The sequence below is a fragment of the Myotis daubentonii genome, chromosome 1 (assembly GCF_963259705.1).
Source record: "Myotis daubentonii chromosome 1, mMyoDau2.1, whole genome shotgun sequence".
Lineage (NCBI taxonomy): Eukaryota > Metazoa > Chordata > Mammalia > Chiroptera > Vespertilionidae > Myotis > Myotis daubentonii.
In genome coordinates, this window is record NC_081840.1 from 223017730 (window position 1) to 223045581 (window position 27852).

The 27852-nt window shown below is 37.6% G+C and overlaps 1 protein-coding gene across 4 annotated transcripts in view; it reads right to left on the reverse strand.

Moving 5' to 3' along the window:
- SLIT2 (slit guidance ligand 2) overlaps window positions 1-27852 on the reverse strand; it is a 361028-nt gene that overhangs the window by 115944 nt on the left and 217232 nt on the right. For 2 of the 4 annotated variants that reach the window (XM_059674520.1, XM_059674503.1), the window contains exons 7-12: window positions 27142-27213; window positions 24188-24351; window positions 21416-21554; window positions 6509-6580; window positions 5969-6040; window positions 370-441 (exon numbers count right to left, since the gene is read on the reverse strand). In XM_059674520.1, coding sequence (XP_059530503.1) covers window positions 370-441; window positions 5969-6040; window positions 6509-6580; window positions 21416-21554; window positions 24188-24351; window positions 27142-27213 — 591 coding nt within the window. Of the gene's footprint in view, window positions 1-369; window positions 442-5968; window positions 6041-6508; window positions 6581-21415; window positions 21555-24175; window positions 24352-27141; window positions 27214-27852 lie in introns of all 4 variants that reach the window. The other 2 variants (XM_059674511.1, XM_059674496.1) reach the window with 1 other exon arrangement.

Genomic DNA, 27852 nt, shown 5'->3' on the forward strand with positions numbered 1-27852 from the left:
TCACTCTTGCAGATTCTTTGCACAAAGGTGGACAAATATATCACCATGCTTTTCTCCTTTCCAACTATTGTTAAATCAAACCAGAGAAGCTTCACTAAGGGCAGGGATTGTAAAAGCATTAAATGACAGAGTAGATAAAATGCATATATTCGTGACAAGTGTGGAGAGAAAGGTTTGGGGACAATTTCAAAGTATTGTGTCTTCAAATAAATAACTGTCAACAATGTTAGCACCAGGCAAATCTTTTCCATTTTATTAAACTATGTCATTTTGGGTCGAATTTTTATGAAGCCCCCATGAAGATATGAAATGGCACACAGACAAAATTTAACATTTGGTTTGACAGATCAGCAACAATCAAATACTTACAGTAGCTGTAAGGAAAATAATCCTTCAAATAAACTCTTTGGAAGTTCTGTGATTTTATTTCCATAGAGAACACTGGAAAAACATAATTTAAATGAAAAAATAATGTCAGGCACCAAACCAGTATAACAAGTTAGTCCAACACATCTGTATTCAGGAAAATAGAAAGTTAGTAAGCACTCTATACAGAGATGATGCTTATGATAGAAAGTTTGGAAAACAAGAAAAATTAACAAAATGAACACAGTTCATAATTTTATTGCCTTTACATAAAACTGTGCACTGCTAACTTGTCATATTTTTTACATTTATTTGTAAAGATAATATGTATCCCGGTGGTCATTGCAGCATTATTCATGGTGGCCAAGATATGGAAACAACTGGAGTGTCCTTCAATAGATGATTAGATAAAGAAGATGTGGTACATATATACAATAGAATACTACTCAGCCAAAAGAAAAGATGAAACACTGCCATTCGTGGCAATATGGATTGATCTTCGAGAATATCATGCTAAGTGAAGTAATTTAGATGAAATGGTCAATAACCATATGATTTCACTCATATTTGGGATATTAATTTGAAAGCAAGAAATTAACAAATAAGAAAAACAAATAAACAAAAATTCATAGACAACAACAGCATGGTGGTTACAAGAGAAAGAGGGGGGTGAGAGGGAGGTAGTAAAGAGTAAAGTGGGTCAAATATATGGTGATGGCAGGAGATTTGACTTTGGGTGGTGATCACATAATGCAGTATAGAGGTGATGTATCATAGAATTGTGCACTTCAAACCTGTATTAGTTTATTACCAATGTCAACCCAATAAATTTAATAAATTTTTTTCAAAGCATAATATAAAGGAATAAATTACCATATAATTTTAATTTTGTTTAAAAATTAAACAAAAACACAGACACAGAAAAAAATGTGAAATATCTTTGGATGGCAAATGATTTGCCATCCAGAGTTGACTTGAATTTGCATATATACAGTTTTTCCTTAATTTTTACATTTTCTACAATGAACATATATTACTTTTGAAACTGAGAAAAAAATAATTCTAAAAGAAGTAATTTTGACAAGACAATAGTGTGGTGAAGGCTCTGAGTGGGAGGGGCTTAGGGGGTGGAGAGGGTAAATGGAGGGTGGTGGGAAGGGGACATATAATACTTTCAATAATAAAAATAAATATAAAAATACAGATTTAAAAACCCTTTCAAACAAAAAAATATTTTGAAAATTAAATAAGTGGATGCCATAATACATGAAGAAAAAGTTTAAATGAGAGTCTAAATAATTAATATGTTTGGTAGACAGCAGTACATGATTTCTGTTTGAAAAGGAGGAAAATAACAATACAAGAGAGATAAATAAGAGTGAGGATAAAGCTTCCCTTTTAAGATGTCAGTGAGAGTTGGGATATATTATAAAATTTAAGAAAATTCTCAAGGGAATAAATAAAGCTGGGTGTTATATTGTGTAAAGAGACTTTAAATCTGTATAGATTACCATGGTAAAGTTACATAGCAAAACAAAAATTCATTTCTGTAGAATATAGATTTTTTTAATCTTTAAATTCTTTATTAGTTAAGGAATTACAAATGTGTCCTCATCCCCTCCATTAACCCTCATCCTCCCCCGCTCCCCCCCCCCCACCCCACTCATGCTCTCATCCCCCTGTTGTCCATGTCCATTGGTTTGGCTTATATGCATGCATACAAGTCCTTTGGTTGATCTCTTCCCCTTACCCCCACCATCCCCTACTTTCCCTCTGGGGATTAATAGTCTGATCGCTGTTTCTCTATTTCTTTAAAATAGATATTTTAAAGGTAAATCACTAACAGAAGAAATAATTTTAATAGTCAAAGAAGAAAAGAGATAAACCTGTATTGTCAGGGTCAAGGAGGTAAGGGAACAAAGAATGGGTAAAGTAAGAATAAACAAAAATGTTTTAAGATCAAGAATAAGAAAAGAGGAGCCTTTAGGAACACAAAGGAGCAGATTACGGCATCAATTCAGGATACTCAACTCATTACTGTTCAATCAGTTCATTCAACAATCGATATTGTACACTTACTGTGTGCCAGGAACATTGCTAGGTTGTAAGCCTGGTGCCCAATTACACTAACTCCAACTCTTATTTTTTGAATGTTTATCATTTGTGCATGTCCCAGGCACCGATATGACCAAGATGAATAAGGTATGGCTTCAAAGAGCAACCCAAAAGAATAATTTGAATACTGAAGGAGTTTCATATTTTGAACCGATTGAGAATTAAAGGAGGAAATATAATGCATAGAAATAGTGGGAGGCCCACATAAGAATTTATGGGCAAATAATTTGGTAGGTTGTTTATTTGGTAGGCTCAAATGAAAGGAGGAACAGCTGGGAGGCATGTCATGTTTGCATTGTGAAACTTATTTTTACAGAAAATCATTGTTGTTTTTTTATATATATTATGTTCAAAAAGATAATTTTATTTTTTTGTAAATGAGACAATTTGGGTTCATGGGAGAAAAAGGGGATCAGACAAGGATGGAGGAAATCTATCTGTGTAGGTGGCATTGGGTATATGAACCCCAAATCTTGAAATTATTATACTAAAGAAATACTACATAGGATGGTAATGGGATTTCTCCACAAAAAGGGATAGCAGTACTAGTGCTGGGTATGTTTTTCTTACATACAATAAGATCAACATGATAAAAAAGAAAAAGAAGCAAAGATATAAAAATCTATAAAAATGAGGGAAAGACGTGTCATCACATAAAGACATCAAGTGCAAGAAGGTCAGTGAGAATGTGTGCTGTGCTCATAGGAAGGAAACAAATGTTAAAAAGAAATTAAAAGTTGCCCTGACCGGTTTGGCTCAGTGGATAGAGCGTCGCCCTGCAGACTCAAGGGTCCCAGGTTCGATTCCAGTCATGGGCATGTACCTTGGTTGTGGGCACATACCCAGTAGGGAGTGTGCAGGAGGCAGCTGATCGATGTTTCTCTCTCATCGATGTGTCTAACTCTCTATCCCTTTCCCTTCCTCTCTTTAAAAAAAATCAGTAAAATATATCTTTAAAAGAAAGAAATTAAAAGGTAAAAATGAATTCTACTGAAAAGAATATAAATACGTGAGGAATTTGCATAATACCATCCAAAGACCAAGAATGACAGTTTTCTTACATATGACTTATATTCAGCACTCTATATACAGTGCACAATTATGCTGATGGAGAAGTTTTTATAGTTCTTTGGAACAATAGGAACATCTTAACGCAGCTTCTGCACCTGCTGCTAGAAGGAAGGCTAGGAATTCTAAACTTAGTTTCACCATTGGAGTTTCCACTCTAGGATAGTAGGTCACTATCTAGGTACTAGGATGCAGCAACACTGGTGCCCAAGCTTTGAATTCATCTGTCCAGTTAGATCTCCTACTCAAGACAAAGATATCCAAACCAGAAACCTATTAAGATGGCTATCATGTAAAAGGTGCTATGGGCAGTTTTCATTATCTAAATATACCGTAGAGAGCTATACTTATAAATTAAAAACAATGTATATCTGAGAAGTAAAACACTCAGCAAGTTTAAAGACAGTAAAGAGAAAGCAGAGGTTACTCCCATTTTCATTTCCCTTGAAAACCAGGAGTAAAATGCATGGTCCCAAGCAGGAGAGTTAACAGGACTCCAAGGCAAGACTGTAGGAAGTGTGAATACAGAAATGAGAATCAAAATATAACAGCCCTTCACTGCAGACCTCCGTGGAACTGGGGAGCTACTTAGTGAAGAGAGGGAATTACAATAAGGGAACTACAATCTTTTGCAAGGGGTTAATTAAAGAAATGGGAAAAGAGGAAAACTATAGCTTGAGGATTTGGGGTATACAAATTCTCTGGGATAATTAAAATCGAGACGCATACAAATTGATAAGAATCAGAAGAATCTGTCAAGGCCATGTCTGGTATCTCTTGAATTCTTCTCTTTGTGCTTTAACAAAACCAGCAGGGGAGTAATCTTGCCCCCACCTTAGAGACAGAACAGCTGAAGCACAGGGGACTTAGTAAGAATTCTCCACGTCTCTTGACATTTACTGACTACCTCTGAGGCACAGACACTTGAAGGACCAGGAATTGGTATATGGACTTGACTTCTGTTCTGCCCTTTTGGCTGAATTTACTTTGGACAGTATTATTGTCCAGAATAGCACGCACAGTACTTTATGGACAATTTGGGTGATTTAACTGTGTTTTACATTAAACTTTGGTATTTTAGAATCTGACAGCCCACCTTGAGGGCAATACAGGACTACACTTTACATCTTCTGCCAACAATTGTTTCCCTAGCCTTGGACTTTCTGGAGTAAAACAAACAAATAAACACCCCAAACAAACAATGAACCTAAGCAGACACTGCTGAAGTGATAGTTTCTTATTTTCTTTTTTAAAAGAAATATGTAGTTTTCTGAGCAGAGCAATCTGAAAACCCACGTGCCCAGGCGAGCGCATCTGTCTCGTCCTCCCCTTGGTGCAAGCGCGTGTAGTTGTTATATAAACCCTGGTGTGTATCTGGGTCTTGCACATTTATATCATGGAATTCTCACTGGCTCCCAAGGACTTCTGAAATTCATAGAGCTCTGCAGTAATTTACATCAGTAGGAACCATTCTCTAAGCATCAACTCATTAAAAATACATGCAAGCCTTCGTTTCCAAACATTAAAGTTAAAATATGAAATAAAGGTGACTTTACTTGATGAACTTCTGAAAATTTTTACAAGTTTAAAGGAATGACAGACTTTACCTATTTATTTTAGAACCACTTTAGCTATCTCCCTGAAAGTCCTTTTGACATTAAAAAGCTATAAAACTGTTCTTATCTTTGAACTGTTAGAGATTAAAGCTGGCTCTTTCAGGGGAGTCTGAAGGTGAGAAAGCAGGGAGTTGAGGGGTCTCTCCCTGAACACCTTCCATTGTTCTCTGCGAGACGCCAGCCAGCATCCTTCTAGTGGGGACTGACGCTGTCCCCAGAGATCTAGCGGCTTCAGGATTATAAATACAACATTGACCAGAGCACTCCAAAATAAACATTTCCCCTTCATTTCAGAAACAAAAATGATAAAAAGGGGGCTCTTTACTCTTGCTCTCTAAATAGCGAAATTATCAAGTCCTAAAATATATACCCTAAAACTGGCTGTTTTTTTTTTTTTTTTTTTTACTTATTGATTGATTTCAAAGAGGAAGGGAGAGGGAGAGAAAGATAGACACATCAATGACAAGAGAGAATCATCCATTGGCTGCCTCCTGCACACCCCCTACTGGGGATCAAGACCACACAAATCAGGCATGTGCCCTGACCAGAATCAAACAGTGACCTTCTGGTTCGTAGGTTGATGCTCAACCACTGAGCCACACCGGCTGGGCTATAACAGATTGATTTTAGTGACAGGTAACATTCCTCAATGAAAACAGTGGAATTCACTAATGACTAATCATAATTAATGTTATTAATAATTCATAATACAAAAGCTTAAAGGAGCAATTTTTAAAAATCCAAATGAAAACACAGAGCCACGATTAAGTGTGCTTTCCTTCAGTGCTGTGGTCAATACTCACAGTGAATTCAGGGAGCGCAGTCCTTGGAAGGCATCTGGTGCTAGTTCGGAGATCTGATTATTGCTCAGGTCGCTGAGATTAGAAATAGGGTTAGGTTATATTAAATACAATGGCAGCGAGATTTACTGCAGGAGAAAGCTATTTATTGCCTTTGTATGCTGATTTTGCACCCATCAATACATGTATATAATTTGTAACATGAAACGTCTAAAGTGTCCTACATTTTAAAACGTCACCACCCTTTTAAATCAATTATTGACTGTTTTCTTAGTTATAAAAGATGCCATGTCTTATTTTTGAATATAGAGCATCTAAGACTTGACTGCACTCATGTGAATCAATATGTAAAATTAGAGAGAACCTTAAACTATTACACAGTTTAGCTATTAATATTACATACTATAGAACTAGCATCAAACAGTCCCATCACTTAATATTTAAGCTAACACCTAAATATTCATACTTAGATGGATGTCTTTGCACAGTCATGACCCGTAAAATTTTAAAAATTACACATATCCCAGAACATTTTTCACTCACATTCTTCTAAGCTTTTTATATGGTGAGAAAGCTCCAGGAGGGATGACCTTGATTGAGTTCTGTTCCAGACGTCTGCAATAAAAAAATTCATTTTTTAAATGGAAACCTGAGCTATGTTTAATTCAGACCCGCGATTCATGTCAAGAAGAAAAGTTGATCCACTTTATGAGTAATATTTTCTTTTTTTCCCTAAAAAATGACCATTATAGCTAATTGTTCTGTGACCTAAATGTGGAGCAAGATTGGAAAAAAGACACAAGGCAATTAGAACAATAAAAAATCCTAATTTTTACGCATTGCATGTCCATTAATATTTAAGACTGGACTTTGTACAAAGAGAAAGCACCTTTAGGGAATTAATTCAGGAGTACATTTTAATAACCCTATTTCAGTAAGAGAAATATGTAGTAACACTGGGTAGATATATAACATGTTTTAGAGATAATTATAACTCTTCCACAAAGGAAATTATTGTAGAATATTAAATCTTATAAACCTTTTATGTCCTCTACAGAAAGTGTATTATACATTGAAAAAAATTGTTATGCTCAGAAAATTAATTTTGAAGCTTCTTATGAAGCAAAATCTTAAATTCTAAATCCATAAGTACTACAGGCATTTTCAGTAAGACTGTCTGGATTCTGATTCATTATGTGAATATTTCATGTGGAAAGCACTGCAGCAAAGTGCATTAAACACAACTGAAGTATTTTTATGATGCACTAAAATCAAACAGTTGAAAATAACTCTCATATTTTCTACTCTATGGTTCTTCTATCAGAGAAAGACAAGATTCTACCCACCTGGTTATGAAAGAAAAAGAAATACATATGTATTTTAAGTGTTTTTGTAAATATTTTAGTCCATCAAAAATGGTGCCTCTCAGCCTCATGTCTATCCATATGCATATCCTATTAAACATTTCCAGTACCCTTCTCCTCTTCTCTTCTGCCCTATGTCCAAGACAGCTGGCTTCTGGGAACTAGGCTTTTTGCCTATTGGCTTTTGTGTGACTTGGCCAATGAGGGGTACAGGTTGGAGACTGAGGTAGGAAGAGGGGAGAAGCCAGGATATTGTCCCCTCAGGGAAGGTTCTCAGCAGTCCTTTCCTCTCTTCCTAATTTCATCTCTGGCTGGGGCCACCTCCTGACTTAGCATAACCTCACTTTATTCTTAGGTCATTGTAGTCCTGGGGGTGAAGAGCCTTCTAATTTCGGTGTCATCTTCTAGGACTGTTATATTCATTCCTCATATTAAATCCCTCTACTGAAATACCCGGCATGAGCTCCACTTTCATGCCTGGATTAAATATATACATGTATATGTATATATAAATAGATGTTATATCTACTTATATATTTATAAATGAGAGTATACATAATGATTAAATGTGTCATATACATTGGTTCATTTTTATTGAATGCTGGTAATACTTTAATATATACATTATTGATTAATGAACATCAATTCAAAACAAATAAAAGATCCCTAGGAGATTTAGTAACATTGATTAGGTATTGGTCTTTTACGGTTCCATAGCCCTTTCAAGGCTTCTCAATCCTCATTGCTCTTGAACTCAATGTGGCATCTGATATCGGTAACAATCCTTCTTTCCTTGCATGTGACACTACATTCCCCTGGTTCTCACTCTACTTTTCTTTTCCTCACCTTATCGCTTTGCTTTCAACCCCCTGCACACTGAGCTATTCCTCAAGTTTCTGTCCCTTCCTCTCTTACTCAAAAGGTAAAATCCTGTCTCTATCACCTGCACCATTAGTCATAATTCTCCCTCTAAAAAACAGAAGTAACTCTGTTTACATTCAAGATAAATTCAAGTTTATTTATAAAATATGTAAGGAATAAAATTTAATTGCCCATAATGCACAACTAAAATTGGTGAGTTTATTTCTTATGCATGCATACTTATTATTTTCTATAATTGAAGTATTAGCATACAAAGGATTGGAGTTGTATCCTTTATAACAAATATCATATCATACATGTTTTCTCATATCATTAAAATTTTTGGAAGACATTATTTTAATGTCTTTTAATATCCAATTATCAAAATGTTTTCCCAAATCATTTCCAATTATTAGCCATTTAGGTAATACTTTTACATCTTTATTCATAATACTGTCCAGTCATTTGAAGGTGACTGAAACACGGCCACCTTTGGAAGCCTTACTTTATTTCCTCGGGTATGGTTAGCGGTACCTTTCTCTATATACCCGAGGGCATTCTCTTCCCAAGGGCTTTTATCTCTCTGTATTCCATTTTTTACAAATTTCTCCTCCACCAAGTTGTTGGCTCTTACGCGGCAGATTTACCCCAGAAGACAAGAAATAAACTTTATGAAGAAAATGTGGGTTTGGCACCTCAATTACCTATGTAGGTTCTAACAAGCATATTTTTCTCAAAAGTTCTAAATATAACACAGGGTATTTAAATAATTTCCCTAATGCATTATAGACTAGAACATTACAAATTGATGGTTTAGAGACACTTTTTTTTTTTGCTGTAATCCATTCTTATAGTTAAATTTTAAGAAGTTTAAAATGTAATCAATAAAAATAAAGTTAAAAGAAAGCCATAGTTGGCATATTATTGATTTTAGAACTTTCTTCAAATCCAGGCCAATGAAACATTTCATTTTGTTAAAGATTTGCTCAAAAGATTATAATGCTATGATGAGAACAAATTAAAAAGTCTGAGTGACTAGTAGATTTCACTTAACAGTCATGTAAAACAAGTTCATATAACTACCTTTCATAAATTTCAGGTTCTTGAAAATAAGAAAACCAGGATATATTTTATAAACTGTAAACCACACATATCCCAAATGGTATCCTTACTCCTACAAAATAGAGGGGGAAATATTTAAACCAAATTATTTAAAAAATCAATAAGAAAAATATTAAGACTTTTCAGGTGAAGGTTTCAAAAAGCAAATGAAATGTACATTTTCTATCTCTGCTGTCCTCTGATCTTCTATTTTAACAGCATAGAATCTGCTGAATTTATAAGATGCAAATATGAATCCATTGTTCCATGAAGAATCAAATTAAAAACATTTAGGGTTATAAAAACAGATAGTGTAATGGCTAAAATCCACCATAATTAAGAGCCTTCCAAATGCTAGTCCTTCACTGAAAGAAAATTCATTATCTGGAATTTCAAAGTAAAAATATATTTAGAAAACGAAATAAGGGAGGGAGAAAATTCTATAAATCACATGGTGTAAGAAAACCTTTCTTTAATGTATAAAAGTAGACAGGACCTTACCATTTCCCTTTTTCTCCACAGAATGTATGTGAACAATTCTAAAACATTTAATCATTGTGTATGTGTGTGTATCCATCTCTCTCTCTCTCTCTCTCTCTCTCTCTCTCTCTCTCTCTCTCTCTCGATCTATCTATCTATCTATCTATCTATCTATCTATCTATCTATCATCTATCTGTTTTATGTAAAGCAATTTGCTGCTACCACTTCATCAAAACCATAAGGAAGCTTTAGTCAGAAGCTCAATGAGATAAAAAAATGGAGACAGTTTTCTAACTGCTCCAATCCAACAATTCAAAATAATTTAACCAATAAAGACCTTTCCTCTCCACTCACAGACATTTTTCTCTTATTCATTAATTACTGATTTTTATATGAATAAAACATGTCTTGATACTTTTAGAGTTCCTAAAGAATGGATTGCAACCAATACATGTCACCTTCTAGTGCCTAATTCAGATTATAGAAAATGAAAAAACTATCAAGTCTTACATCAGTAGAGTATTCAGTGCAGCGTTGCTGGGCAATTAAAAAGCTCCAACTCGTTCTGAAGCCACAGAGAAGATATTAAGTGATGTGAAGACACTTTAGCTCATGGTTCAATTCCCAGGCATTAGTCTCAATATCTTCAAACTACATTATTTTGACAAACCATACAAAACAACATTTACATGCCAACACATAAGTAGCTCTCTCTCCAAGAGACATTAATGTTTTGTATCTGTCTATACACAAAGATGACCATGTGTAGCTCAGTGATTAGAAGCTTACAGAGATTGGGATTGCATTATATTTACGTCACTCATTGGCTTTCTGGACCTTGCAAAGTTCTTTGTCTCTTAGTTTCTCCTTCTGAAAAATGAGGAAAGTAAAACCTACCCTAAGTGTTTTGGTAAATAATGAGATGTAGAAGAAAATATATGGTATTTTTTTTTCTTCTTGCACAAAAAATGGGAAAAGAAAAAAAAATGAGAATATACATGAGTATATATGTAACCACACATATGACACTTAGCATTACATAATGCCTACAATACATTTTAGTCACACACATATACACATACACATAGATTATATAATTGAATAAATCTGGTACATGATTTGATCTCTAATATAAAATAAATACATATGGTTCTAAAAATGTTTTTAAACAAATAAGCAGTACAGATTGGCAGATAACTTAGTAACTATTAAACACATATACACATATATCATTCATTTATGTATACATATAAATATATATACACATATATATGTATATATATACACACACACACACACACACACATATGTATGTATATATAGTTGCAATTTCCATGATAAACATGTTTAACATGTGGCTTAGAAACTAAAATAGTTTTGACTGGCCAATGTGGCTCGAAGTTCAATTCCCAGTCAAGGCACATGCCTGAGTTGCTGGCTCAATCCCCAGAAGGGGGTGTGCAGGAGGCAGCCGATCAATGATTCTCTCTCATCATTGATGATTCTATCTCTCCCTCTCCTTTCCTCTCTCTGAAATAAAGAAAAACACATTTTAAAAAACCTGAAAAAGTTTTTACAGCACCAGGAAAGTATGAGATTGGATTGATGGTATCTGTAACATACACAGCCCAGATGCCGATTATGCATGGCAATAAAACTGACAGTTCTTTGCAATTTCCCCATCTGCTTTTAATGTAAATGGCAAAAGCAGCTGCCAGAGCACAGAATATAGATTTGATGGGGTGAAAGGGGGTGTGGGATGACTCCAGCTTCTGAACCTGGGACTTCCCAGTGTGGCCAAACCTCCTCAGCCTAAGGAACATCAGCCGGCTTTCGAAAAGGAGGAAGCGGGGATGTTTCTTTGAGGTTAGGGGTTCTCGTGCCTCTTACATAATATTTCTAAAGTGGGGCCTTTCTATTTCTGGAATGTTACTTCTAATGTGAGTAGTAAATGCCATTGAAATCCTTCATTTGTCCCCACAGGAAATGGCCCAGGATTCTTTTAGACCCGAATATTATTTCTGTTATGTAATTGCAGTCTCCAGAACTTTGTAAGTTTAATAAATATTTCAGCAGCTGAAAGAATATTGGCCCCTAGAGGGACCGACTTTGCATATACTAACGTTTTTGCATTAGGACTGTGCCCACACTAATTATCAGCCATCCCTTCCTTGCTTGGCATGACTTATTGCTGAAAATTGTCCATTTCCTTAATCTTATTTTATTTCTCGTGACATCATTTTAGGGTACATTCCCCTGAGTGTAAACTCAATTGATGTTTTCATAGTAGAATTAATTCTTTTTTCCACTTGGCCTTTGGGCCTGTAAAGCAAGACAAAAATGAGTGTTTGTTCCTATTGGCCTCATATTTCAGGCAGTGACCCTTCGAGTGTTAACATGTTCATGCATGCGTTCCTATGGATGCATATTCAAACACACAGGTACACTCAATGCACATATCACCTGATTTAGGTTTAGAGAGAAAAGTAGAGGCATATGGCTCATTAATTTCAGGGGGACAGAGTATAGATACATAATGCCAGTAACACTACATTTTCATATGTGATTTTTCTTTAGCAATCCAGCAAAGAAAAACAGAATTTCTGTTGCTTTGTTTTTCATTAATAACTAAAACCTGCCCTAGATGGTTTGGCTCAGTGGATAGAGTGTTGGCTTATGGAGTGAAGGGTCCCAGGTTCAATTCTGGTCAAGGGCACATCTTTGGGTTGCGGGCTCAATCCCCAGTACAGGGGTGCAGAAGGCAGCTGATTAATGATTCTCTCTCATTATTGATATTTCAATCTCTCCTTCTCCCTTCCTCTCTCTGAACTCAATAAAAATATATTTAATTAAAAAAAATAACTAAAACCTCGTGAACACTTACCATGAATTAGGCACTGAACAAAGTCCCCCATGTGATTTTAGTTTTAAAAATATTACGCAAATTATCTTTATACATCGCTTATTTGATAGTATTACTCGATGAATGGGTAACAATTTGCACTCTCCCCCACCCTGAGTTATTAGCCAAGTTATCCATTATTTTTCCCCTAAAGTTAGACAGCACCGTGATCACTAGTGAAATTTGAACTACATAAATTTTCAACTTAATCTTTCCAGCTGATTATATAAATATAAATTAGAATTTAATTCCTAAAAAAAAAAGACTCTTTCATTAGTCTGAGAATGAATAATACTCTGACTATACCTCAGCTGCCTTTACTTTTATGCTGAAGTCTACCCAGGTCTTATTTCATATCTGATGGTACCCACTTTTTCCTATAGATGATTGTAGGAAACTACCCTACAGCACAAGGGCCACTTCTTGGAGTCTCCTCCCATCGCTGCCTGCTGCTACGCGGCCTTCACCATGGCACAGACAGGCTGTTGCTATCTCATCATCACTGGGCTCCTTCCCTCCAAACCACTCTCCACTACACGATGGGAGATTTTTCTAACACATCTAACCATGCTACTACCCTGCTCCACACTTTCTTGTATCCTATTGTCATCCAAACAGGCGATCCTGCAAGATTAGACTTCTGCTTTATATTCTAGCATCTTAAAACTCTTAATTTCTCAAAGATATACTCCTCTCACTTGACTGGGGTTTTGCACATGTTCTTTCCTGTCTAAAAAGCCCTCAATTTCTCTGTTTCAGACTTGAAGATTCCTTGATTCTCCCAGGCAAACCAAGGGGCTCCTTTCTCTGTGTTCCCCGTGCACACGCATTTTATGAATTATCATATAATTTAAACATTTCTATTTGTCTAAAAGTTCAATTCTCTGCAGGGTAAACATTTTGAAGGCTAGAACTGAGTATTGCTGAACTCAGAGTCGGCACTCAGGGGGGGGAAGTGTGAAAAGGGTGAGAGGGATTACAAATATCCATATGTATTTTTTTGTATGTAGAATTTAAAAGAATTAAGCATTCAAAATTTTGGAAGGAGTCAGAGCAGCAATAGCATGCAAAATCTGTTAAAAATATATGGTAAATGTGTCTAAACAAAAAAAAAAGAGGAACAAATGTATGTTTTTAAAGTTAGTATCACAAATGGAGGCTGTAATCAGATACAGCATTCATGAATTATTCTTATTTCCACTTCCTTATATGTACGCGTGCCAGTGGTCCAGAAGAGACTAAAAGAACAAAAGGACCCCCAAACCTCACTCATATCCGCTCCATCATTGTGGCTCCTTTTCAGCCGTTTCTATCACTGACGGACTAAGAGTAGTCCAGTGAGTGTACACAGGAGAGCGAGTTTCCATCGTATCTATTTGAATAGCATGTCTGGAAACAGTTCTAGTCTCTGAGAATTTGCAATCCATCTTAGAAAACGTTGAAACAACACTTAGTGTTCTGATAACATTGCTACACCCCTCCCCTTCCCATGATTTAAACTTTTCCCTGACCATCTTCTCTAAAAAAAACAGCGGCAGCAGCAGGAGCAGCAATACAGATTTGTAGGGCTCCCAGCTTCTGAGCCCTAAAAAAGGCAACCAAGAATAAAACCAGTAGATATTAAGACTCACAGAGACATTCTAAATTGTTACAATTTATGTTCTTACTAACTATTCTCCATGATGTATGGACTTTCTGTATAATGTTTTGAACAGGTGACATGCCACAGAAAATCTATAACTGGATTGAAGAGGACTAAATGTCTACTTTATAGCCATCCATCACACTGTATTTGTAATTTTATACCTCGAAATGTGATTTAAGAAATTAATTCTGAGGATTTGATATACACAGAATCAATTTGCTATTAACGATTTGTTGCCATGGGCCAGTTCATACACAGGCTTGCCTCTGGCCTTCCATCTGAATGAAAACAAGGTTTCAACAAGCAGAGATCAACATAGCGAAGTACTAGAAACAGCTTCTTTCTTTTAAACTTAATTTCACCTTATATTACACATTCTATTCCACGCCCCCACCCCCGCCCAGTCTTCATTAATCTAAATCCCTTTGTCATATGGGGGCTTGGGGCATATCCTGCTGTGATCCCCAGCACTGTCCTCCCCACCCACACTATGCTAAGTGTTGGGGCAGAAATGGTGAGGAAAGAAACATGGTCCTGCCCCCCTGAAGCTTGCAGTCTAATAGAATAGTGTGACATGATTCAAAATATCGAGTTAAAGAAATAGAAGTTCTGTGCAGATGAAAGCCAGGGGGAGGGAGGATGTTTAACACAGAACAAGACAATGACATTACAGTAGTTCTAGGCATGAGACAATTTGAGATAGCCCTCAGTTTTGCAAGCATTCCTGTACCTGCATGCCTTCTCTATGCCTCTTCCACGTTCTTTTGACATGTAAGTTTCTTAAAGTTCTTAATGTCCTGGTTTTCTGAGTAATCAGTTAGTTTCTACTGATGTTTTCAATGACTGCCCTGTACACTGTCCCAACAGGCTGAGCCATGCCCACCTTCCTTTGGCAGCTGGATAAAGAAAGGGACATGAACTAGGGAGACAAATAAACGTAAGACTGAGGCCAGTTTAGCCATTTTGCAATTGAAGAATTTCTGTTTTACAAGATTTCCTAACTGTTTTGAGCCCCATCTTTTTAAAATAGCAAAATGAGGTTGGCAGCCTTTAGGCCTGTGAGGTAAGTGTGCATGGGTTCCTTGCGGAGGGAATGTGGCCTTAGATCAGTGGTCCTCAACCTTCCTAATGCCATGACCCTTTAACACAGTTCTTCATGTTGTGGTGACCCCCAACCATAAAATTATTTTCGTTGCTACTTCATGACTGTAATTGTGCTACTGTTATGAATCGTAATGTAAATATCTGATATGCAGGATGTATTTTCATTGTTACAAATTAAACATAATTAAAGCATAGTGATTAATCACAAAAACAATATGTAATTATATATGTGTTTTCCGATGGTCTTAGGCGACCCCTGTGAAAGGGTCGTTCGACCCCCAAAGGGGTCGTGGCCCACAGGTTGAGAAACGCTGCCTTAGAGGAAGATGCCTAAGACATCTGTAAGAAGACTGGAGTGAGTATTATATCTAAGGAAGGAGGAAGCCTGTTAGATGCGGGGTTGGTCAGCTTTGAATAGAGAAAAGGAGCTCTCAGATCATGGAGAGAGTGGAATCCAAGTGAGTGCAAGAAACAAGAGCTATAGGCCACTCCATTAAATGGCCTACTCATTTACTTTTCCTGATTTTATGCTTAAAAGGCACTATTTTCTTTTCTACAGGAAGAGAAGGACTGCTCTTTCAGGTTTTATTTTTTAACCTTGTTTAATGCAGCTCCATCCTTTCACAGATAAATCATCTCTCAATGTTTAATTTTTAAATTATCCATCCATTTAATAAATATTTAACTTATATCTATCAAGTGCCTACTATGTGCTGGGTGTTAGCTTTGTTGCTGGGCATTCAATGGTGATTAGACCAGAATCAGTTCCTGTCTCCATTAGAACCTCAACTTTAGTAGGGAAAAGGAACAAATGCACAAATATACATATAATTACAACATGTAATGAGTAGGTGCAGTCAAATCTGATTTCTAACCTGCAAAGGGGAGGACAGAACCTGGGTCATGGTAAAATCATCAGGATAATGAGGCCTCTGGGAGGAAACCACCAATCTTTACTTAACATTTGCCTCTGCACTAGTTTTTCCAAATACACCCCACAAGGGTCAATGAGAAGATCAAATGATATAATGTGGGTATAATACCCAACATTGCAGGTATTGGACAAATGTTAGTCTCTTTCTATCCTTCCTTCTCCAAGTTATTTCAATTCTGACTTTAATTATAGGTGCAAGCACAAAATAGAAAAAAAAATATGGTCAAGGTTTTTTTGGCCCTTGATTACTCCAACACAGAGCACATACATACTTTCTTTTGGTCAGAATTATATTATGAGACAGTTGCAGGAATCAGGACATACCACATAGGAAATCAACTTAACATTATCGAGTGAAATATATAATAACCTCCAATAAAGAAATTCTACTAACACTTCATGGTAAAATCCAGATTTAAAAGGTATTTGAAAAATATAGGTGTTTATAATGTTCAGTTCCTTATATGTTAAAAACCTGAAATCTATAAAAAAATTTAAAAGGTGTATATCTTTATTTTCACATTTTCTGAATCTTACTGATGTCCTTTATTCTAATAAAAAATAAGTGTAATAAAAGAAGTAAGTTACTAAGCTGGTAAGTTATGCCAATATAACTGATGGTAATGGCGGTACTTTGTTGGAGTTGAAGATCAATATGATTTATTATCAGCTGCTCTACTGATAAAGCTGATAATGTAATAACCAGAGAAGTAAAATACACCTAAAGTTTCACATATATTGTCATCTCAACTTATAAATTTAATTTATTCTAGCTTTACCGAATACACTACCTCCCCAATATGGGCAAAACCAATGGGAGATATTATTTTGTATAACTTTTATGTTACTAAATTCCACCATTTTACAAAATCTATAGAGCATGCAGAATACAAAAAAAGTAGACTGCATGAGATAAACCATTTTAAATGTCTCGTGTTGCTTTCAGTCTTTCCTTACTTACAGCCTGTTTGACTTTAGTGCCTCCAAATCTCTCGGTGGCACTTAGGCATTTCACAAATTTTGCTCATCACCCTCTTCCTTGCCAGTCTTGGTTGGGTTCCTCAGCTTCTTACACACGATATGACCACAATCTCCCAGTCCTCATACTTGACACTCTGGCATCATCTTTGGTTCATTTTTCTCCATTATTCTCTCATCTCATTAAATTTCAAATTCCCTTATGTCTACTTCTCTATTAGCTATCATATCTGCTTCCACATCATCATTCCGACAGCTACTTATTACCTCCTGCTCTCATGACATCGCCCTTCGATCAACATCATAGCCTCCTAGAGGCCCCAGGACTGGTATTCTCTCCTTTTGCCAACCACTGCATATGCTGTCCGATCCATTAATATTGAAGATTCAGATGAAAACTCCTGTAACCAGCTGCATTCCAAATAAAGACAAATATCTTTATACTATCCAAGGCCCTCCATGAATTGGCTCCAACCAAGCTTTCTCACTTTATTTTCCTGCTCTCTCAAGTTTCACATACCAAAGTGAGCTTTGTAGTGTCTCGTATTACTGTTCTTATTGCCTTTGCTTACGATGTTCAATTAAGATAGAAAGTCTTTCTCGTCTCTGCATTTCTATTCACTATCTATTCTTCAAGGCCTACCTCACAGGCTGCCTCCTATATAAAGGCTTCAATGATCAAGGCATCATTTATTGAATGATTACTATACCAGTGGTTCTCAACCTTCCTAATGCCGCGACCCTTTAATACAGTTCCTCATATTGTGGTGACCCCCAATTTCATTGTTACAAATTGAACATAATTAAAGCATAGTGATTAATCACAAAAACAATATGTCATTATATATGTGTTTTCCGATGGTCTTAGGCGACCCCTGTGAAAGGGTCATTCAACCCCCAAAGGGGTTGCGACCCACAGGGTTGAGAACCACTGCTATCCGCTAAACACATAAAGCTCTACATGTATTAATTACTCCATCTCAAACACACAATAATCCTCAGCTTCAGATGTGGAGACAGTCTCGTGGATGAGAAGTAACTGCCCACGGTCTCACAGATAGTGAACAGTGGGTAGACCCATGGTCCTAACTAAAACTTTCTAACTCTGGTTCACACTGTAACCCCCAATTTACCCGCTCTGCAATACATACCTTCGACTTAATTTATTCCTTTCTCAGAGTGACTATTTTGTACCTCATTTCATAGCTCTTATGTTGGATGTCAAATGTGTTGGTCACGTGTGGAAAGGCCTATGGATATTCATGCTGCCTTTATATAGTGTTTATTTAATAATGCTCAGGCCTGGACCGGCAATGCCTCTGGTTGAGCATTGACCTATGAACAGGATGTCATGGTTCAATTCCCATTCAGGGCACATGCTCAGGTTTCTGGCTCCAGCCCCAGTAGGAGGAGTGCAGGAGACAGCTGATGAATGATTCTCTCTCATCATTGATGTTTCTATCTCTCTCTCCCTCTCCTCCTCTCTGAAATCAAATCTAATCTAATAAAAGAGAAACATGCAAATTGACTGCACCTCTGCTATGTCCCAAGCCATGCCCACCAGCCAATCAGAGCAACTAGATGCAAATTAACCCAACCAAGATGGCGGCTGGTACCATGGAGCTGGAGCAAGCAGGATGCTTGGTTGCCCCGGCGATGGAGGAAGCCAAGCTTCCCACCTGCCCTGGCCGGCTATGGCCTCCACTCAAGGCAACAAAGTTTCAATTATAGAAGCTAAATAAATCCCAGATACCTGCTTCCAGCCAGCCCCCACTGGGAGCTTGGGTGGCTTGGGGCCGTGGCCAGCCTTCAAACAGCCATCAGCCCCTCACCCAGGCTGGACAGGTACCCCAGCGGGACCACCACCCTGATCCGGGACACCCTTTAGGGCAAACCAGCCGGCCCCCACCCGTGCACCAGGCCTCTATCCTATATAGTAAAAGGGTAATATGCAAACTGACCCTAACAGCAGAAAGACTGGGAATGACTGGTCACTATGACACACACTGACCACCAGGGGGCAGACGCTCAATGCAGGAGCTGCCCCCTGGTGGTCAGTGTGCTCCCACAGGGGGAGCTCTGCTCAGCCACAAGCCAGGCTGATGGCTGCCAGTACAGCGGTGGTGGTGGGAGCCTCTCCCGCCTCCTCAGCAGTGCTAAGGATGTCCGACTGCAGCTTAGGCCTGCTCCCTGCTCGCAAGTGGGCATCCCCCGAGGGCTCCCGGACTGCCAGAGGGATGTCTAACTGCCAGCTTAGGCACAATTCCCTGGGGAGTGGGCCTAAGCCAGCAAGTGGTCATCCCCAGAGGGGTCCCAGACTGCGAGAGGGCACCGGCTGGGCTGAGGGACCCCTCCCGAGTGCACAAATTTTTGTTCACCGGGCCTCTAGTAAATATATAAACACATAAGCAAATAAATAAATGCTCATGCCTGGATAGATGAAGATATGTGTACTATACCCTATTCTAAAACTACTATCTACTTCATCATATATTACATCTTCTAAGATGAAAGTCCTTTAGTACCCGTGGCTTGGAAAGTATACAGAGAGATGTCCTTTTTTGGGTTTATTGTCTATTGTGCCTTGGCATGCACCTCGTACTCCCGTTCACCTCAAAGGTACAATCTCTAAAACATAACTCGCTGCCACTGCTGCCCTAGGCTCCTGCTGTTTCTCTTTTGTGTGATGTCACCCACCTCTTCTAAAACCATATATTTTTCTCCTTCCCAGATTCAGCTAAAAAATACTAAGCACGTGTCTTCTATGCAAGGCAGTGTCCCATCAATCAGAAATAGGATAGGAATACTATGTGCCTTCATTATCCATGTCTGGGTCAAATGGCCATAAATTCTAGAGTTCCTCAGAGGACCCTGTCTAAGACAGCAAAGCTGTAAGCACATGTTTAAGCACACACTAGATACTTTAAAATAGTGACAATGGGTCTTGGGAACTAAGGTTATTCTCACGTAAATAAATTAGAGCAGTGAATTGGCAAAAAAAAAAAAAAAAAGGAAGGAGTCTAGACTTCTGGTGGTGAACACATGATAGAGAATATAGATGTTTTATTATAAAGTTGTCCACCTAAGATTTATATAACATTATTAATTAATGTCACCCCAATAAATTATTAAAAAATAAAAATGAAATAATAAATAGTTTTTGAAAATAACTTGATCTTTTTGTGCCTACAATGTAGATTTATCACAAGAAGTGGTCCTACATTATTATTTCATCCAAAAATGCCCAGTGCTATTTGTTTAGTTAAAATTTAGAACTGGCTTCTAAAACAATAATATGGCACCTAGGTGGATAAGAGGTGCTTTCTCAGTGAGTGAATACTGAGGTAAAGATTTTCCCTAATGTTTAATGCTCAAGCTGGTTAAAGGGATCCCTCTAACATCACACATGGCCTTGTTTCCTGCACATGACCTTGGTTTGGCAGGGACAAATGCTCGCTGCAGCTGCGTACAGACAGGTATGAACCACTTTGTCAAGGGGATTTAACTTCTGATGGCTTTAACATCAACCCAAGTAGGCTCAAATGCTCATGAATTTAAGTATCTTATATTTTTGACTTATATTATTACCCTTTTTTATACGTTGTGGCGGATTATACAATAGTTCACACACAACAGCTAAACTGCTTTTTAAAATGTGAGCTCTTGAGGAGACCAAACACCGTCTAGCCATCCTGTTTCTATGATTTATTACCCCAGCTGCCTTATTTCCCTCCACTCCGGGCTTGAAACGAACTGGGGAAGACCCACACAGTCAGACTAGTAAAGCCCTGCTTATTGTCCCTAAATAGCCCAATAACCCCTTCTCAAGGGAAGGAAACTTACTATTTCTCCTTAAAATGCATTCCTTTTCCTTCTCCCTGTGCTTAAAAAAGACAAATCTTAGCCACTTCGACAAGATACTTAATTAAACAGAGTGAGGGTCAATACCATTCTGAAAGGAACATTTGTCTAAGCTAATTGATCAGATCTGCCTTTGATAAACCCAGACTCTCCTAAGGAAAGTCAGGGTCTGGATCCCTGGGGAGGAGGAGGGGTGCAAGGGGGTTTCAGGACACATACATTTCTGTGATGGTCTCAGGCAGATTTGTGGGGATCTCCGCGAGACCTTTCCCACGGCAGTCTACGATATTGTTGCTACAGGTGCAAGCGGCTGGACAGTGCAGGACGCTGCAAGAAGGAGCCATAAATGACTGGTGACCTAAAAAAGACAAATAAAACAAACATAAACAGCAAGTATATTCTTCCTCCTGAAAGTCATAATTGGGAGACATGCAAGCTTATCTCAAATAACAAACAAAGCATGTCAAAAACATTTCTCTATATACCTGATTATAAAATGGTCTTTTGTTTCCAAAATATACTTTAGGAAGCATGCATTTATATAATTTTGGGGTCAATATCCAGATGAAGCAAATGAGATTTTTAAAAGGAATTATCGTATATAATAAAAGACTAATATGCAAATCAACCAAACGGTGGAACGACTGGTCGCTATGATGTGCACTGACCACCAGGGGGCAGACGCTCAATGCAGGAGCTGTCCCCTGGTGGTCAGTGTGCTCCCACAGGGGGAGTGCCGCTCAGCCAGAAACAGGGCTCATGGCTGGTGACCACAGTGGCGGTGGTGGGAGACTTTCCTGCCTTGGCGGCAGCGCTAAGGATGTCTAACTGATGGCTTAGGCCCACTCCCCCACAGAGAGCAGGCCTAAGCCATCAGTCAGACATCCCCCGAGGGCTCCCGGACTGTGAGAGGGCAGGCCAGGCTGAGGGATCTCCCCGGAGTGCACGAATTTTGTGCACTGGGCCTCTAGTACCAATTATAAGTGTAAGACTTGAAACCATGGTGAGAAAGTCTAAATTCAGATTCCAAAAGTAAAATTTTATTCAAAACTATTCTGTGTTCCAAAAATACAGCAACTTCAGACTAGCCTATATTTCATTTTCTAATAAGCTTAAATAGAGCTTGGTCTTTACTAAACTTATACAGCTTAACTTACTTTACCTCAAAAATAAAAATGTCCCTCCTGGTAGACATAGCTGTTGATTTTAACTAAGTAATCACGTGGCCATAAATGTGGGGGGAAACTAGATCATGCTTAGTTTAATGTCTGAATGGGTTCAAAATGACCATTTTCTTTGGAGCTACTATAATAATTTATAACATGTCACTCTGACATTGTTAATTGACATGCTTTATTTTTTGGCTTCCTGTGGCCTAAAATGTTGGCATAAGTAGTTTCCCACAGGTATATAATTTAACTAATCATTATTTGAAAACAAAATTATTTTGAAATGAGATTTTACTGTTTGAAGGATGCACAACAGTGTCAGCAGTATTTTAGCAAATGGGCAGGTGCACACATTGGCCCTGCAGCAGGGACAACCCTCTCAGGCCTGCAGGGAGAGCACCTGCGTGGTGGGGATATGCCAGGCAGTGGCAGCAGGCTATTGCTAACCCTGTCCCTCCCAACACCTCTCAGACTCCACAAACACACTCTCAGTCTAAAAAAGAAACGTGAACTTGCCTTCTTCCTCATCTAGAAAATGAGCCGGGGGGGGGGGGGGGGCGGGGGGGGAGGGAAGTGAAGAGAGAAAAAGTGGTTAGTGACAAATTGTGAGTCATTTCATTATCTAATTTTTAAAAAAATTCAACCAGGCCTATTGAGAACATTTCATGACATCACAAGGAAATTTTGTGTGGGTTATAAAAAGTGTGGGAAAGTACATAAAGAGGACTAAAAGGTAACAATAACTTAGAATCCTATATTGGCACCTCTTCTCATTCCTTTAAGAAACTGGTAACCATTTATGCCTCTTATTGTTTGTTGAACAGTCAGTTCTAAAGGAGAATCAGCCCTGTATTTATAAAGGAAATTATATGTTAATATGGATCAATAAAATATAAATGGGGGCAAAAATAAGTTTACAGGTTTTGTATGCAAAATAATACAATAATTAATAAATACTAATACAATAATAAACTCTGTGTTTTGCATACTCACAACTGTAAACCTACTTTTGCCCCACCCTGTATTAACATATAATTTTATAAATATATATAAATATCTACCTATCTATCTATCCATGGATTGGGTATCAGACTGCCTAGGTTGAGATCCTTGGTTTAAACTATATAACCGTGAACAAGGTTACTTAGTATATTTTTCTCAGTAATTTAACCTCTAATATAGATATTACATTTCCCTAAAACTGTTATGAGGGAGGTAAAATGAGGTGACTATATGTGAAATTCTTAGATTGGTGTTTAAGCAGAGGAAAAGAACTAAGTAAATGTCACCTACTGATATTTTATATCACCCATGTCTTATTTTTGTTTTCAGATTTTTGTTACAAAAACTAGTCATTTACATCTTTTAAGTAGACCTCAACCCCTACTATATATGTATACACAGAAAGTATTTTGTCACTCTGCAACTATAGTTATTTTTTTTGAATTTCCCAGCAGAGATCCAGGGTTAATTAATCATATTTCCAATTGTTAACATAAAAGTAGATATAAATGATTACTTAAAGGGAAAATCACGAGCAGCAAAGAGAACGAAAATCTAGGGATTTCCTATATTTCCCCTGGAGTGAAAGCTGAAAAAGTCTTTCATCATTCCTTAGGTACAAGTAATCAGTAATTATAAAGCCTGCACTGATGTCTTAGAGCATATTATTATCACCACTAAAACAGAGGATTTCCACAGAGTGATTAGCACACAATTGCACACATTAGTGAGCAACACGAAACCCTGAGAGCATGCATTTTTCACAGTGTCCTTGAAGACAGCATACAATAAGACCACATAAAGGCACTTTCTCCCTTACCACTGCAGACAAATTCTCGCTTCTGAACCTCAGCGACATTATGGCCCCTCAGGTGGGAGGGGCCCATGCACTGAGTGTAGAGACCCACGCGAGGCCTCTGGCGCAGCCAGTCCGACAGCCAGGCCAGGTGGCAGTCACAGTACAGGTTGTTGGAATGCAGTCGACTAAATGGCGGGCAAGAGGTTTAAAGCAAAACACACACACACACATACACACAAAACAAAACAGAAATAGTTATTCCAAAACTTGGAAAAATCTTTAGTAATAATATATAGCTCTGTTTCTTAACATAGAATTAGATAAAGCTTAGCAACTTGCAATCATATTACTTGTCTAAAAATGTGGCTGGTTCACAACCACAGCATTGAGTCTCTCTTCTTTCACCCGCGAGCTAAGTAAATATGCGGAAACTGGAACATGACCGTGAGAATGTTTTGCCTCGGTTCATTCAAAACGGTGCAGAGAGACAAATCCAAGGCAAATCGCTCTGCAGGGCCGACATACTGATAGCCGATTGGCGCTGGGGGACGGGCGGGTAAAGAGGCGGGTAGGGCTAGGAGGCACGTTAATGAAACTCGTGGCTCCCAGTTTGAATTATTAGTTAGTCTCTGCAGGAACTGCTTGCAAAATCTTTTTTAGGAGGTCACTTTCATTTTTTGCTCGATAAGAAAGAATAATAACTCAACATAAAACACTTCTTCCACCCTGGGCAGGTGGCTCAGTTGGTTGGAGCATCGTTCCCTACACGGAAAGGTGGCAGATTTGATCCTGGTCAGGGTGCATATGGGAGGCACCTGATGGACGTTTCTCTTTTCTCTTTCATATCGATGTCTGTCTGTCTGTCTCTCTCTCTCTCATTCCTTCCCTCCCTTCCTCTCTCTAAAATTGATAAACATCCGTGGGTCTGGATTAAAATAGAAAACATTTCTTTCAGGCCCTATTATGATTTCCTTCTTTTTGTACAATATCAGAAAAAGGGATCAGCAGCATTTGGCGCCTGGGGACCTGCCCTCCAAGAGTAGAAACTGGAATTAAAAGACATAAGTGGCTGGGAGTGAAGGAATTAAGTGAGCCCCCTCTGCGCTGGCAGGAATCCACACCCGATCGTGGATCTCTTCCAAGTGGCAAATAGCACTTCACCATTAATAAAACATCAGACAAATGTATCCACTAAATTAGGTAAATGACTTCAAACTGGCTTTTATGTTTTCTCAAACTAAAGAAAAGGACATCCAAAGCTATAAATCAAAGCATCGTTCCCAGAATCATCTATGACACAGTAATACCATTTTAGCCCTTTTTAGCTGATGTGCTCAATTCTAACCCAATAACAGTAATGGATATTAAAACGGAACTCAGTCCAGAAAGATAATTGGACCATAAAAATGGAATTTTTAAGTAGCAATGATAATATAGAATAATGAAACAAGCAAAGCAAGGGAACTGAAAGTTAGATGGCTCTTTTACATTCTCCTTGAGCTTGTAGATACGGAAGAGCCTTGTATGAAAACTAGACGGCAGACCACAGAGCAAAAAGCTACATTGTGGGAAAGCTGGGCAACTTCGGCTCAGTCTGCGTGGAAGTCAGAGTGACGTCCTTTGGAAGCCAGTGGCACATCCTACATCATCGTTCTCGAAGCATTTCCATCGGAACCACACCCAGTACAATGGTTCAGTTACATGGGCACATGTGATATAAGAAAGGAAGAAAAAATGGAAAAGCCTCATTAGTAAGACGGACTGTGGTGGGTCTCTACAAGAAAATGAGGCACATTATCAAAAACGCAGATGATGGATGAGTTTACGGTCCGAGTGGCTTTATTTTGCAAAGAAGAAAAGCTCGATCCAATTGTTTCTTTAAAATTAAATTTAATGAGAAACCAATTTCATTAAATACAGTTGGAGTGAACTGGGCTGTTAGTTCGGACAGATTTAGTCTCAAGCTGATAGCCCCGAGGAAACGAAATCTAGTTCTATGTGCATACTTTCAGAATTCTTTTATTTTGCTAAATCATATTCCAAGAACATTATAAAGATGGAACATTGTATACAGAGATACACTTTAGTGAGAAAAAAATTAAATTAAGATTGATATTGCCTAATTATTAAAAATTCTGTCAACTCAATTGATTTTTTATTAAAAAAGAAAATAAACATAATGTTTCCAGTTACCAGCTGTTATAAAAAAAAAAACGTATTTTGAAAAGCCAATAAAAATATTGGCTTTTCCAAAACATACTTAAGAACACATACTTTCCCCAAAAGTCCGATGCTTTGGTTATGTTTCTGGCTATTTCTCACATATTGTATATAATATAGCTTTTTTAGGTCAAGGTGATTCTGAAACTGAGTTCAAATGAGATTCATCTCTGAAAATGCTTTGAATAAATATCCCCACCCCGGGCTTTAAGGATTAATTTTTCTCCAAGAGAAAAATACACACATAGCTGTAGCAAATACTTTATTAGAGAACCTTTTTATTCACCTAAAATATTTTAATGTCCATCTGTAACCCCTGAAAAGATATTTTTAAATAGAAATGCTGACACAACCTTAATTACAGAAACACTAGAAGGTGATGCTGTAATTTTATGTTACAAAGAATGTTGGCGAGCTAGTTTAGCTTTATTAGGTCTGCTTGACATACAGTAATAAAAACATAAAGATTTATCATTTATCATTTCTGACAGCCAATCAAGGAGTCTTCCATTTCTTAATGAAATGTGACCTCCACAATAACTCAAAGTAAACTTCCCAGAACACATATCATTTAAAAGAAAGCTTTCAAGTTTTCAGAATAATTTGCTCAAATATCATATCTAGAACTTTAATAAAACTGGTGTTTTCCTTGTGTACACCATAATGAACTACTTGTTTTTTGCTTTCTAAAAATAGTACTCAGGGGGCATCCCTAATTGATTAGGTTGACCTTTATATATGTTGCGACTACTTACAAAGTCCTAAGCTTAGGCATGTGGTTGAAACTCGCCACAGAAAGTCTGGTAATGTTGTTATTGTTGAGAGTGCTGTAGAATAAAAGAAAATAATTAAAGACTTCAGATAGGAAATGTACTAATCATTCTATATACGAATGTGAAGAAAACTTGTAGCGATTATGTTTATATAAAACAACTACTGGGTTGAGATGGCATAGAGAATGCACTATATTATAAACAAGATGACAAATAAGTTGTATATTTTAACATATCACTATGTATTCAGTTTTACCAAATATTTATTACAAACGTATGGCATCAGCCACAGTACCTTTACTGTTTCTATGTTGCTTGATGCACCTGTACCTGCATGCATGTCTGTTTATGACAAACAAGCCTGAGACAGTCACAATTGGAAACATTAAGTAGTCACATTTCCTTAGAGAGGAGTCATGTGTAATTAGTGCCCGTGAGTAAATGAACATATTTGAAAGCTCCCACTGAAATCTCACAGCAGTGTCATGGAGTCGCTTCTGCCAGGTCCTGAAACACAGTCCTGCTGATTATTATTTCCTGTAGACATCAGCCACTGTTGAACTCTGAGTAATAAGAATGATATCTATATGTGCTACTTGCTCTGGGTGGGGACGAAGTGACATTCTGCCGCAGTATATTAAAAGCTTAATATATTCTAAAAGTTTTTAGCTGCAGCCAGATACCGTCCTTTTA